The sequence below is a fragment of the Hippichthys cyanospilos genome, chromosome 8, assembly GCF_059441005.1.
Source record: "Hippichthys cyanospilos isolate Australia breed blue-spotted pipefish chromosome 8, RoL_Hcya_1.0, whole genome shotgun sequence".
In the NCBI taxonomy this organism is placed as follows: Eukaryota; Metazoa; Chordata; class Actinopteri; order Syngnathiformes; family Syngnathidae; genus Hippichthys; species Hippichthys cyanospilos.
In genome coordinates, this window is record NC_142376.1 from 22,029,691 (window position 1) to 22,044,997 (window position 15,307).

General features: G+C 36.6%; 1 protein-coding gene across 2 annotated transcripts; it reads right to left on the bottom strand.

Moving 5' to 3' along the window:
• Positions 1-1,484: 1,484 nt before the first annotated feature.
• fgf8a (fibroblast growth factor 8a) lies at positions 1,485-15,068 on the bottom strand. 2 transcript variants are annotated; one of them, XM_088421919.1, is made up of 5 exons: positions 14,445-15,068; positions 14,331-14,367; positions 13,622-13,769; positions 3,121-3,227; positions 1,485-2,516 (listed from the first exon to the last, which is right to left on the bottom strand). In XM_088421919.1, the coding sequence occupies exons 1-5, from the start codon at positions 14,471-14,473 to the stop codon at positions 2,232-2,234; spliced, it is 606 nt and encodes a 201-aa protein (XP_088278045.1). In that variant the 5' UTR covers positions 14,474-15,068; the 3' UTR covers positions 1,485-2,231. The 2 variants fall into 2 exon arrangements, with proteins under 2 accessions (XP_088278045.1, XP_088278044.1); XM_088421918.1 differs by having other exon boundaries at positions 13,622-13,802.
• Between the last annotated feature and the right edge of the window lie 239 nt (positions 15,069-15,307).

Here is a 15,307-nt window from a genome sequence, read left to right on the forward strand (position 1 = left end):
ACTTACAACTGCAAATTTTTTGTAAATGAACAAATGATTGATGATGTAATAATATAATTATTCTAAGAAGAACAGCAACAAACATTTTCATCTCAATTAAGTAGAAGAAAAATTTTACATCTCAGTTAAGCAATATTAATGGGCTATAATTGTTCCATCCATCCATCCGTAGCGGTTTATCCACACCAGGGTCGTTGGCTTGCTGTTGCCTATCCCAGCCGTCTTAGGGCTGTAGGCGGGGGACATCTGGGTCTGATGGCCAGTCAATCATAGGGCACACAAGACAAACAACCATTCACACTCACAATCACACATAAGGGCACTCTGGAGTGTCCAATACATATAACATGCATGTTTTTAGAACGTGGGAGGAGACTGGAGTTTAAGACCCACGTGAGCACAGGGAGAACATGCAAACTCCAAACAAAAAATTATTTTGTTAATGTATTTGCATGTTTCTCTCATAAACCTTAAATATATTGTAGGTGGCTGCGTATTGCATTCTTGGAAATACATCAAGCAGTGTGTAATTTTTTCATTACACTTTAAATCCATTATGACAGTTATTCAGTGAATATTTTTATATGTTGCAAAAATTTACAGCTTTGAAAGTGTCACATTACACATTCTATTAAAATTAACATGATAGGATGTGGAGTACTTTCTCGTTAGCCTTATTAGTACTTCCGCCAGCCTTAGAAAGGCGTGCAGAGAAGAAAAAAAAAATTGTCAAGAACAACGCACACTACAACACAGTATTTGTTTTTTTTAACACTGTACAATTAACAGTGATTAACTTAATACTGAAGAGACAGTTATAAATGAAGTTGTCATTTTTTTTGTTTTTTTTATATTTGTATAACCAAAAATGTACTTATTTATATGATGGCTTTTTAAAATATTAATGTATTTTTTAAATAAAGGTCTTACAATAGTGGCTGTTGCACTACGGCATGTATTCTAAGCATTTTTTTATACTGTATGTACTAAAACAAATTTTAGGTGGGAGAGGGAGGGAGATTCCACGTCAGGGGGATTTCTACATCATCATCACTTTCAGAGGCCTTTGAATGTTTGTATTATTGTTTACCTGTTTTATAAAATAAAAGATAAGTTGCAAAAGAAGTGGAACACAAAGCCACATCCCGTGGGAAACCCTGAAAGCCCAAATTGGGTCAATTCTGGGTGGGTCACAGACGGCCTTGAACAATTACCTTAAATTTTTAATGTGAGCCCAATGTTGGACTTGTCTTTTGATTAAAATGTTCTTAATCATTTTCTTTGTGTTTTTTAAAAAAAACACTATAAGTTATGCTATAAAAAAAAAGATTTGCATAAATCTTTATTTTAAATCCCGCAGTTTGCCTGGCTGGTTTACCTGTAATTGAAAAACTGTTCTTAGTGAAATCAATCTTCCAAAGCAAAACTGATTAAAATCCAAGCACTAGCAAACAAGAATTTATTATCAGTATTTTGTTGCACATTTAAATAAATATTTCATCCTGAAACTTGTTTTACACATCAAATATAATAGACATTTTTTATGTATAAAAACAGACATACAAGGGGGCAAAGCACAAGAAGGTTGGGGGGGATAAGTTCAAGGTTTCTTTCGAACGCCTTTTGTGCCCAAAAACACGGTCAGTGTAAGAGATATGTTATAATCAAATATAGTTGCCTTTGTTACACCAGATTCCCCAGAATTTTCCTTTGTTTGAATTGTGTCATCACAGTATTTTCTTCTCTATGTAGTCTGGAAAAGGGGCAACCCAAGATATGTAGTCTGGAAATCTGCCAGTGTCACCACAGGAACATGGTCCGTGGTTATGAACTTCACTCCAAAGAGAAATGTGATTCTAAAAGTTCAATATGTTCAAGTTCTCTTGAGCAGCGGGTAAGAGTGTACAAAAAAGACCCCAATAGCAAAACAGAGCTTTAAGAAAATCATTCTACACTCTCTCACTCTGTCAACAATAAGTCCTTGAGTTTTGTGTATCTAAAAAAATATAAGTTTTCATTTTTGATTTTCCAGTCAAGAATTAAAAAACTGATGTACAAAAATAGAGTTCTCATTTGTCTCATTTTTGTCTTTTTACAGTCTTTCACTCAAAAAATGATACAACTACATATTAAGATATAGTGTTGCTCAGGTAACAGGAGCAGTAAAGAGCAATGATGAATTGATCAGTCTGTTTCTCTTCTGCCTCATCATCTTTTTTCGACTCAATTCCTCAGCGCTCTGATGTGTACTGTGTACGTTTAGTCCTTTGATTAAAAGGGTAGTGAATGAAGCCAAATGGTCGGTGGTGGCTGGGATGTGCAGCCTGCTGACCCCTTGGTAGTCTCTTCATAAAATGGACCTCACGCTGATGCTGCCGTGTCCGTGAGCCTTTTCTTGGCCGTCCTCGACGGGTGAAGGCCATATACCATCCCTCGTACCGGGCATTCCTCAGTGCAGTGTAGTTGTTCTCCAACACAATCTCGGTGAAGATGCAGTCACGGCCTTGTCCATTTTTCTGCAAAACCCAACATCACAGTAACGCACACATGGTTTTTGCTTCCTTCGAAATAAAATGACAAAATATGAACTTGCATGCTCACAGAGATCTTGAAGCCTCATATTATATACATTACAAATGCGGAGGTAAATAGGGATGTTCAGTTACCAACTGGTGATAATTCACTGAGGGGGATGGAGGCAAGAAGGGGCAGCAGACTGAACATTTATGCTCTAAATATTTAAGAATGAGTATGATGAACAGGTATGTCCAAAATACTCGTTGTGTTGTATCTTTTTACACAAAAACTCATGGGGCGTGGACATGCTGTAATTGAGATATGGACAGATGGTATTCGAGGCAGGGTGCTAGGTGGGTGTGTACACAGGGCAGTGTGTTTATGTGTGTGCTGAGAAGGCTGGGGATGAAAGGGTAAAATTTGACATATAATATTCTCGCCTTACAGATATTCTATAGAACTGTTTTTGATATCATGACATTGTTACATGTTAAGTGAATATGTTGCTTATTCTTATCTAAATATCTTGCACCTTTGACGCTGTTCCTGTAAGGAAATATTGTTATGGAAATAGTTAACTCACACGATAGTAACACCTCTCACCTTCCCAATGAGCTTCCCCCTTTTGTTCATGCAAATGTAGAGGCCGGTCTCGGCACCCTTGATGCGCACACGGCTTCCAAATGTGTCTGTCTCCACAATTAGTTTCGCTGAAAAAGAGAGAAAAGGTCACCATTGGCAAATGTACTGTAGGTCTGTTGACATAGTATAATGAGAAAGCATGAATGATGATCTAACACACTTTTAATCATATTTCTCATATCCGCCTCATGTGACCTGCGTAATTGACTGAACTGATTCATAACATATGCCAAGACTCAAAATACACACAGATACACACACACATACACACACACCCCTACACACACGCACACATACACACATTTATACAATAGATAGATAGATAGATAGATAGATAGATAGATAGATAGATAGATAGATAGATAGATAGATAGATAGATAGACATGAAAAATACATGAAAAACTTGCCCAAATGAAAAATATGTAAATACATATTTCTCGGTACATTTATGACAAACAAGATCTGAAAATAAGCGTTTTCAAGTGAGCAACTAAACTGAGAGGAGATTGTGGGCAAAGCATGAAACGCGTGCCAGTTTGTTCATCTCTAAGCATATCGGGAGCATTAGCAGTCACAAACATTATTTGGAACAGTATACACAGTATTTTCATTCATTTACATGTATGTTATAATATTTGTGTGTGAATTAATTTGGAGTTTGCTTTGTTTTATTTTATTTTGGTTTGTGGACATTCTCAAGGTTGGTATTGTGTTGATTACCAACCATTTGCTTTCTGTTCTTGTATTAATATTAGTTCCTGGTTCGTGTTAATTCGAATAGTCGTTGTGTAGTTGCTGCTATATTAATCGATCAACAACACCTGCCGCACAGGAATATGTATCATATGATTGGGACCCGCGATAGGGAAAAGCCTAAAAACCCTAACCCTTACACATTTACCAGATCTGTGACAGTCAAACTCCATTCGTTAACAGCGGAGTGAAACGTTGCATTTACAAATTTGTCCATCACACAAGTTAACAAAAGGAGACAAAGACTGCTTTCAATGAGGACGGAACAGTTGACTTTCCTCCTTTGTATGGTAACGTCAAAGCACAACCCGCCTCGGACGTTGCTTCTGAATTTTAGCTCTCGAGCAAATGAAAACAACAACAAGAGACATACTGTAGTGAAAAGTAAATGAGGGACAGAGGTGGAGCGGACAAGCTGTGAGTTTGTGTAAGTGTGAGTGGCTACGCACTAGATTTGATGGATGCAGTGGCAGTCCGTGCGTTTCACACTTAGGCCTTTAGTGATTCGGCCCCCACAGAAGCACACGTACATATTACTGGGCTACACAGGCTATTTTCCGGAGCATTTAAATATCAATAAACCCGCATCATCAGTTGAAACTTATCATTTTACGTGATACTACCAGAACTTGAAATAATGAAAAATAATATTAAATTATTGATCATCAAAGTTTTATGAAGTCCACCAAGTATTATGTCAGTGCGGCATGTTGGTGACGGATGTGGGAAGGTGGATCCAAAATGCAGGGAGGCAGAATTACTCGCAGAAGCTGGGCAAAACAAGAAACACTAGAGCTACACTCAGCTGGAACACACACTCATGACAGGTGACAAAAATTACAATAACGACAGACACCAGGTAAAAACAATATGAACCCAAAAGCAAAATATGTCAAACTCCACAAAATAAAGCCACAACAGGAAAACCCCAGACAGAACGTGACACCAAAGCAGGCAAGGTTTAACAAGATTGCGCGCTTAATTACAAATCACACTTTAATATAAGAAAATCATTTTATTTCTTGACCACTAATTGAAGGTGAACAAAATGAAATTATGAAAACATATTAAACATGAAAAAAATAAATCAAATGCTCGACTCACCAAAATGTGTCTCCCACTTCTTTCAATACAAAATCCTTTCTTCTTTCTTTCCTCAGAAAGACTTCAATTACTTGCTTGTAGAGTTTCTGCGTTTCATTTCCAATAATAAATCTTTTTGCATTGACATGGTTGGTCCAATTTCCGATTTGTTCTTCTTCAGACATTGTGGGTTTAAAAAAAAAAAAAAAGCAAGTAGATTTGACTTTTCTGCTAAATGCCCGCAGGTCTAGCTTTGATGTACGCTAAGCCTCATAGTTGCCGTTAGCTTACAGTTGAGCAACATGTTATTTTCTTTTTATTTATTTATTTTTTTATCAATATATTATATATTACATGGTGGAGCATCCAGTCATGTCACGTTCAACGTGAAGCCTCTAGATGGCTCGATTGACTATTTCTACTATTAAGCATGAGCGCCACTGACATATTCATCTGCGCTTGCGCAGTAGCCCGTGCCATGTTGATGCGAATGCCCTACCTTCTGGCAAAGGCAGATTTCAGACAGCATAGCGACACAAGTTAGCTAAATTCTAATTGGCTAAAAACTAACAACTACAGCGCTGCAAGAAGCGTGACTAAATGGATATAAAATGACAGAAAAGAACAGAAAATGGAGAATATTTATAATAATATATATAATATAATAATATATATAATATATAATATATAATATATAATAATATATATAATATATATAATATATATATAATAATATATAATATATATAATATATATAATAATATATATAATATATATATATAATATATATATATATATATATATATATATTATATTATATTTTATATTATATATTATATTTATATATTTATACTATATTTATACAGTGGGCCCCCGTGTTACAAACTTAATCCGTTCAGCAGCTAGACTTGTAACTCGAATTGGCCGTTATACAACGGGCAATCCAAACCTATGTTAATTAGTGAATGCGTGCAACGCGTGCAAAAACCTTAGGTAAAAACATCACGACTTTATACACATATTAAAAATTAGTAACATAATCTACTGTACAGTCAAATTAAATAACATAAATATACAAAGGAAAAATGACATTTACCTTTGGGGCAACGTGACTTAAGCTGATGGTGGGTGGAGGCGGAGGGGAGCAGGGATGAACCCGCAGAATTTATTTTATTTTTTTCTTAAATGAGAACTTTTCTTAAACGAGAACATATCACCGACGATTTCCTCCTCTTTAATCCATAATAGAAGAAGTCTCTCCATTTTGTTGTTGACCGAGGTCCGTCCCCTGACAAGGAAAGTCTTGCCCTTAGAAGACTTGCTTGAGTGGTTACGGCCATACTCACTAGCAAGTTTAACTATGCGTGCGCCTCCATATTTTTTTATTATCTCCTGCTTCGTTTCTATTGTCATCATCCTCTTATACTTCTTCCTTTGCCGCCACTTGCAATTTTAGAAGCCATGTCTAACAGATAAAGTTTGCAAAGTCTTCACAACACACTGACCAGCTCATGCCATCAAGCTAGATGAGGGCGTTTGGCCAATAGCATATCGGCATTTCTGTGATTGACGTGACGCCGGCCAATAGCATATCCACATCTCCGTGACTGAGACCGTGACTGTGACCTTAATCGACCAATAGCATATCGGCATTTCCGTCACATGCGAGAAAAGTTATTTTAGTTGATGCTGCAAAGCGAAAAAAATAGTGCGGACACACTGACCGGCATGTTGGATGGTTCGTAAGATGAAAGGTTTGTGCGTAAGAGGGGGACAAGAAATACGCTGCGGTCCACGTCATAAGATGAAAAATACGTAAAACAGGGGGTTCGTAAACCGGGGGCCCACTGTACATATATATATATATATATATATATATATATATATATATATATATATATATATATATATATATATATATATATATATATATATACAGGTATATAGAAAAAGTACATGTAAAATGAAATTGACTTCTATTATAGATATCATAATTATTCAAGTTTATTATAATTATGATAATATCAGGTTATTTTAGGCTAGCAGAGAAGGCCTTGCTGGCCCTAACGCACCACCGCTGGATAGATGGCAGGATTGTTTTTTCAAAACATTTGAGATACAATGTTTTATGTATGTTTATCTTTATTTATGTTCTATTCATTTATGATCTAAAGACAATACGAAGTTATTGAATGTTTATTTATTAGACTCCTCTATATGACTAGGTCAGGAGTGTCAGGAGGTTTAATCTGGCCCGCACGATTATTTTGTGATGCATATAAAAAAAAAAGAATGGTCTAAAGAAGACAATTTTGAATGTTCCATCACTTATAGTATTACATGAATTGCAATATATTCCTAGTATTTATTTTAAGAGTAAAACATTGATGTTTTCAAATAAACTAGAAAAAAAACCCATAAAAGTAAAAATATTTATTCTTTATTTATATATTATTTATTCTATTTATTGTTCATATTACTAATATGCACCAATTGGAGCAGTGCTCCCAATTTTGTATTGTATTGTATTGTATCGTATTGTACATACGTTTACAGGGGGGTCCTCGACTTATGACGTGGATCCGTTGAGATGCGGTGTAAAGTTGCACCACCATACAAATAATAACAAAAAAAAGATAAAAAAATTACTCTATACATACTGTACTGTAAAGTATTATACTATTGTTCTACCCCTTTTTGCCCCCGTTTCGTCGGGTAAACTTTGCTCTTGCACCGCATTTTATTTTGTAGATAACTCTTGTTTTGAAGGGCCGAGCAACTGGAAAAGCGCAGCAGCCATTTTCGCCGGGGGTTATTCTGTAACAAGCAGTGCGGACGAACAAGTGATACCCACGGCCGGCAAAAATGGTTTAAGAAACGCCTAATAATATCTCATTTCACTTTGATCATGATGGCTTTTCTTTTCTGAAGAATCTGCCTTACGCTTTGGAGCTATAATGAAGGGCAAAAAGTTAAAAAAAACAACAAAAAAACGATCAAACACGGGAGAGAGAGAGAGAGAAAAAAAGACTGAGAGACGCCTAGAGCAGGGGTGTCCAAACTTTTTGCAAAGGGGCCCAGATTTGGTGTGTTAAAAATGTAGGGGGGCCAACCTTGGCTGGCGTTTTTTTACTCATAACAGCAATTAATTTAGATACATTTCAGCGAGCCGTTCTGTGTTTAACATTTGCATTTTTATTTTCATTTCAGCTATCTTAAGCATGAGTTTTAGTTAATTTGAAACATGCATATAAAAATTGAATAGACATTAAATATTGAAATTGAATATTCACTTAACTTCACTTTTTTTAACACTAACGTTTTTGTAACAGTTGAACAGAAGTAATAGTACTCTTGGGTGCGAATTACATTAGAAACAAACAAAAAAAAAATCTCACCACGTCAGTTTACTATTTATATAATTTTTTAACACAAAAACAGAGAAATGAACAAGTGATAGTCATACCAACAAGTGCAGGACTCATTTAAAATAAGGTCTGGCTCTATGGCAGTAGTATGGATGCGCAAGATGTCTTATAAGTGAGAGTCCGATAGCCGTGCCACACGGTTCTTATTTAAGGTCATAACCGAGAATATCTTCTCACAGGAATACGTCGACCCGAACAAGTTTCACATTTTCTTACCAAATGCTTGAATCTCTCGGAACTTGTCCTTATCCAGCTCCACACTGCAGCGCAACCTTCCTCCTTATGTTGATTGTCGCCATTTTAGAAAATTAGAGGCTCATACAGTCAATTACTCACATACTAATTTGCTGTTCCTAACTGAGCCTATAGATAGCAGCATTTAGCGCACGCAGGTAAAAGCGCTGCTGCCAAATGTATTAATTCTCCATGCGGGCCAGACGTTATTGATTTTATGAAGCAGGCCTCTTCCCGGATGGAAATTGACCATGGGCCTCATTTGGCCCCCGGGCCGGACTTTGGACATGTCTGCCGTAGAGTATCCATCCGTTGCATGCTAGAAACTAGTTTACAATTGTTAACGGCGCGCGTTCCTAACCTTGAAATACCATAAATCGAGATGTTGTAACCCGTGGACCCTTTATTGCAGAGCAGTTTTGTGAGCCAATTACTTAATTTGACTTACTTTCTAACTTCAGAGAATTTCTTGGAGCTTCTTATTAATAGTTATATGTTATTATTTACAATTGGGTTTTGTATTTATATGCTCAGCTTTCTTAATATCACACAGAGTTTGCAACAAATTATAATTTCTTATCTAAAAACAAATCGAAATTGCTTTAAAAACAATAACAACAATAATGATAATAAAGATATGATCTATTGCAGTGCTTCCCATGTATGGGTACAGACACTGCAGTGTGGTACATGGAAACATTTATATTTTAGTTTAAAGATGCTAAGTAACTATTCTCAGTCATTTCATAAACTTTGTCAAGAAAATGATGTGGGTGCTCAATGTTGTTTACCTGCCTCGTGCATTGCTTGTTGTTGTTTACCTGCCTCGGGCTTTAATTGCTTCTCAATTATTTTATACAAAGTCCACCCCCAAGGAAAGAGAAAACATTTTATGTCCCCCACTCCCCCAGTGCAGTAACTATAAATGATTATTGGTGAAAATTGTATAAATACTGTATATCTTTTTTTTTTTTTTTTACACGAACAAAGGAAAAGAGCAATTTCACTCACTAATTAACATTTTATGTATTTTACACAAATTACAGCGGTCCCAAAAAGAGTGCTTAAACTGTATCAAAGTGCCTGAAAAAGTCAATCCACATTCGAACTAGAAACAATTTTGACCAACTGACCCATTTAATGCTGAAAAACAAATAAATGAATAAACAATGAATACATGTAAATTGTTGTGGAATATCAAGACAAAATATCTTACTTAACTTGATGAAAAGGTATAGAAATAGAAGATTGTGCTGTTTTTTTTATAAATCACATGAATCATTAATGTGATTTAGAAAAAAAATGTTGAATTAAAAAGTTTTGAACTTCAGCACAATGAGAGCACCACTTTGCCACGTGGTGGTACACTACTCCCTCAGTCAGCGCAAGGGAGGGAAGAAATCTTGAATTATTTCCATCCACTTATCTATTTTCATAGCCGCTTATCCTCACGTGAGGCGCAGACGCGCTGCAGCCTGCTGGAGCCTACCCAAGCTGTGTGCCCTGAACTGGTTACCAGACAACCGCATGGCCCACACAACTACTCACACTCCTTAATGCACCCAAGGCCAATTTGGATTGTCCAATATACCTCCCAAGCATGTTTTGGGAATGTGGGAGGAAAGCGGAGTACCTGAAGAAAACCCACTCAGGCACGGGGGAGAACATGCAGTATCCAAACAGGAAGGCTGGAGCTTGAATCAAAACGACACCTCTGCACTGTTAGGCCGACGAACCATTCATTCACCATCCTGCATTTCATTTATTTTACGTAAATATTTTCAAGTTAACACACTACTTATTTTTAAATTAAAAATGATAATGCCTGAGAATTAAGATCAATTAAAAATAAGGAGACGAAAAACAATTATTTAAAAACTGAGGACCATTGTGAGAACAAATGACATAAGTGATATCCTAATTACTGTACATCAATATCCTAAATAGTTCTTACTATGTTAAAATATGTTTAATCTTATGGGCTGTGACTCCTTGCTGACACATGATGTACTACTTTTAATTCTTTTTCAGTTCAAATCAGTGCTTTTTTAAAGACCCCTCTCTAACTTGTGGTTCTCATAGCGAGGTCGTCCGTGGCCTGACTGCAGGGGGTCTGTGAAATCATTTGGGTTATTAATAAAAGAATATATATTTGCGTACATTTCATTTTATTTTACATTTAATTGTGAAAATATTCATGACTTTATAATAAAGCAATCAACTAGTTTAATATATCATTAAAACTAATAATTTTGAATTTTTTCAAAATGCGTTTTGTGGCTATTAATGCTTGCCAACAAGGCAATGAAGATAGCAAAGCTAAAGCGGCATTTTTTATTTCTTTACAATGCTGTTTTTGACTAAATAATAGGCAGAAACCTGTTAGGGGAAATTTTAACTGGTTTGTTTTAGGGAGGCATGCAATTTGCAATTTTCATTTTCTAAACTTCAGTATAGCTGAAAAGTAACAAATATACATATTGTCAAATTGAATTACTTAATGTGATTATGATTTTTTTTTAATGTTTTGTTTTGTTTCCACAAACATTTGCAGAGGGAGTCGTCAGAACATTTGCTTTCTTAAAGGGGTCCTTGTCTCCAAAAAGTTTGAGAACCTTTGCTCTAACTAATTTGCCTGATCATTTCGCTGTTCCTTGTTGGATATTCTCTGCTTTATAGTGGTTCCAGGCACATGTCTGTGAAAAACAAAGTCCATCATACAAGCACTTAATTCTGTGTGAACAACTTCGCTCTACCAATTTGAAATTTGCTTAGCAATTAGCATAACTTCTCTCCATCCAATCTCAGCATCGCTTGGTTAGAAGGATCAGAAGTGCAACTTATTCACGGACTCGGGCTGGAGTTCAAACTGACAGAAAACTTGTTTTAAACGAGCTCACATACCCTAATTTTTGATAATGTCAAATGACTACCAGGGATTAGTTCATTAGTTCAAAAACGAACTAAGTATATTAGTTCAAAAACCATTTAGAACAGTCAGTGGCTGCATGATGCTCTTAGTGATCCCATGTGCGAAGTTCACAATTTATAAGCTAAAGCGCTCATTTTGAGAATTGTGATGTGTACATATACAACAGAAACAGAAAAGCTTTTCAAAGTATTTCTTTTCCCTTCTTTATCCACACATACAACACACGAATCTGTGAAATCATTCCCATGGATTTATGCCTCCTGAAATTCCTTCAAAATGATATAACCAGGTGTCTTTCAATTTAAGGAGGCAGCCCCATCATCTCCATCAGAAATTTATTTTCAAATAAATCTGCATAAGTGAAACTTCACATTCATCTGTGTAGGCCAAAAAGTACAGTATTGCTAAGAAATGATGGGTGTTGGAGCCAAAAAGCTTTTTGTATATTCTAATTTGTTTATATTAAAGTTAAACAAATTGTCTGAAGACATGCCAATCTATGGTGGGTGGAACCATGGTTGCCATGGTTACATAAATACGTGCCAGTTGGTGATTGCACTCAGGTGCGATAGGGCAAGACGCAAACAGTTTGCGAACGTGCGAACGTGCGAACGTGAGTGGTCTTTAAGTTTGGTTTGTAACCCGAATTATTGTTTTGTCAAGATATTGAACGAAAAGGAATGTGGACGAAATAAACGGATTGGCATATCCAACGCAACGCAAAGAGACTATTGAAATTATTTGATTGACGCACGCGTCAAAACAAAACTTATCCAGTTGCCCTGCTGTCCAGCCTATAGGCAAAGGCTGTACAATGGGCTTCCCTGTATATGGATTGCTTTTAAACCAGATGGGGAAAAAGGTCTGGATTTATAAAGCTGAGTGAATTTGCAAAGAAATAGTTATGTTGGCAGGCCCTTTTTAGTTTTTTACACGCTTGGTATTTGAAAAAGAATCGTCTCATCATAACTGTACAAAATTTGAGTGATCCATGTTGTCTTAAAATTATGGTAGCTTTATTCCATGTTCAACTACTTGAGTGGTGGGGAATTAAACTGGAGGTAACCTGTGGAGCATAGTTGAACTGAATACAGATCTATTATCAAGACCCCAACATGTATTTCCTTTTGCCAATATAATTTTTCTAATCTGATAAATGTATGCCTGTGACCTTTGTGAGCATAAGCAGTTATGACAATGGATGGGTGAATTATTAGTTTGTGCAGGCCTATGCAGGCCACACTATGATTTTCACCTTCAACATGGTGTTGTGGGGGTATATATATTTTCAGTTATATTCATATTTTTATACGAGTCACGCTTCACTCCTCACACCCCCCTTGACACCTCTTACACTATCCTAAAATAACTAAAACTACAAGGGAATGTTCTGAAGAACCACTTGCACTTATTTGAATTCAGAAGATTTTTGGAGTAGAACTATGCAGGAAGCTTTTGGGCGGTTGCTGTAACCCTTAAATGGTTCTTCCAGATTTAGAGAATCTCTGGAGGATGTACAGCACCAACCCCAGTCAAAATTACTCTTTTTGAGCTTTTGCTTGTCCAAACTGAACAAATCCAAATGATGTAAAAGATCACCTGAAATTGTGACTAGTGAAATTTTCATTCATACTTATGTGTGAAATGTTATATGAATTACCCAGCTCAATGAGTAAAAGATGACAGAATGTGTCGCTATAGAAATAAAAAACAAAACAAAAAACTGTTCCATGCTGCCTTATTTCAATGATACTAAAGTGCAATATTGATCTTTATTCTGGTCTTTCATTTAAGAAATTAAAATTTGTCATTGAATGAATTTAAACGAAATCACTCTTTATATATATATATATATATATATATATATATATATATAACAAATTTGAAAATGTAAAATATGAATTTGATATGCTATGTTCATTCATTTGAAATTTCACTCATAGGGATCAATTCTAAATTTTAATAATTGTAAATTCTCTAACATCGGTCAAAAAACATCAAAATGCCTTTATAGGGACATGTGAACCTTACCGTGGGCATCTCCATCATCAGCCATTGCATTGATCTTCTTGTTAGGCAGGACCTGCACATGTTTGCCGCTGGTCCGACTGTATAGCTGGTAGATCCGGATCAACCTGCGGCTCACGCGGTCTGTCACTTTGCTCTGCTCGCTTACATGCTGCGTGAAATTAGGCGGGGACTGATTGGTTACCTGTCAAAAATTAGATGTCATCACAATCAGTAGGCTACGTGTATATCTATCGATCGATCGATCGATCGATCGATCGATCGATCGATCTATCTATCTATCTATCTATCTATCTATCTATCTATCTATCTATCTATCTATCTATCTATCTATCCATCTATCTATCTATCTATCTATCTATCTATCTATCTATCTATCTATCTATCTTAATTAAGAGCGTATTCAAATCGGTGGGCCGTCCGTTCAGCTGCAGATTTCACATAATATTCAAATCCAATTGGATGCGGGTCACAGATCATTTATTTTAAATTGAAGTCCCTGAATGAATATCCCTAAAAAAAATAAATAAATACACACACACACACACACACACACACACACACACCCGCACGCCCATGTGTGTGTGTGTGTGTGTGTGTATATATATATATATATATATATATATATATATATATATATATATATATATATATATATATATATATATATATGCAGAGCGTATAAATAAAAATAAAAATACATGCAACTTACCTGCGCGTAGAAGAAGAAAGCGTAAAAGTGTATAAACCTGTAAATATTACGAATGAGATTTAGTCAGCGGTTTGGAACACATGACAATAATTTTGAAAAAGAGCAGGTACTCACACGTAGCTGCATCTATTGGTGAGTCGCATATTGGATGTAGGAGAAAAGCTCTTTCAGGAAATTTGAAGGAATTTTCAGTGCTGTCAGTCGAGACGTTCTTGTAGGAAATCGATCGATCAAGCTCCAGGTGAGCTGATCCAAATCCAGAAAAGTCAGGGGTACTGGCAGGGGCTCACAGACCCACAGCAGACTTGTTTTTTTACCATATCAAAGTCAAACGGACATAGTCCGCTGATGCTCAATTGAGCACATCCGATAGTTGATTAATGACTTCAACTGGTCGTTTAAAATAGTATGTTGGGAAAAGTTCACTTGCAGAAGCAGAAATGTTTGTTGAATTGTTGTAAAAGTCGCGGCATGGTTGAGTGGATATATTTTGAACTTTTAAAACCAGAAAGTCTTATAGAAATAAATCCGATTATTTATTTATTATGATTTTTTTTTTTTTTTTTGCAATCCCCGTACGCGAAGGTCCTCCCCGTTCCAGGTGTGAGCGATCCTGCGCCGGCTCGGTCCCGTCACAAGTTTCGGAGAGACTCGAGGACCTAGATCCACTTGGCTGTGGTCGAAATGCACGCGGAACGCTCCTTCTCCACAATCTTTGCTCCCATCCCACACGCTGTCAGGCGTCTCACTCGGCGTTCCTCCCGGTTAAAATGTCAGGCGATCCGCTAAGAGCAAGCCCCTTTTTTCTTCAGAACAAAAGCAGACACCCCCCCCCCCCCCCCCCCCCCACGCCAAACCCTCCCACCCCCTTTGATTTGAAACATCTCTTTACCTGAGAGAAATGCCCAAGTCTCATGAGAGACTGCGAGGGAGTATAGGGGGGCATTTACTCCACGGGATGCCAATGCCGACCCGAA

Coding starts and splice junctions, on each gene's coding strand:
- fgf8a (XM_088421918.1), bottom strand. CDS start 14,473: ATGCGACTCACCAATAGATGCAGCTACGT. Junction 14,368..14,444: donor ACCAATAGATGCAGCTACGT/GTGAGTACCTGC, acceptor TAATATTTACAG/GTTTATACACTTTTACGCTT. Junction 3,228..13,621: donor TGATGATGGAGATGCCCACG/GTAAGGTTCACA, acceptor TCTCTTTTTCAG/CGAAACTAATTGTGGAGACA.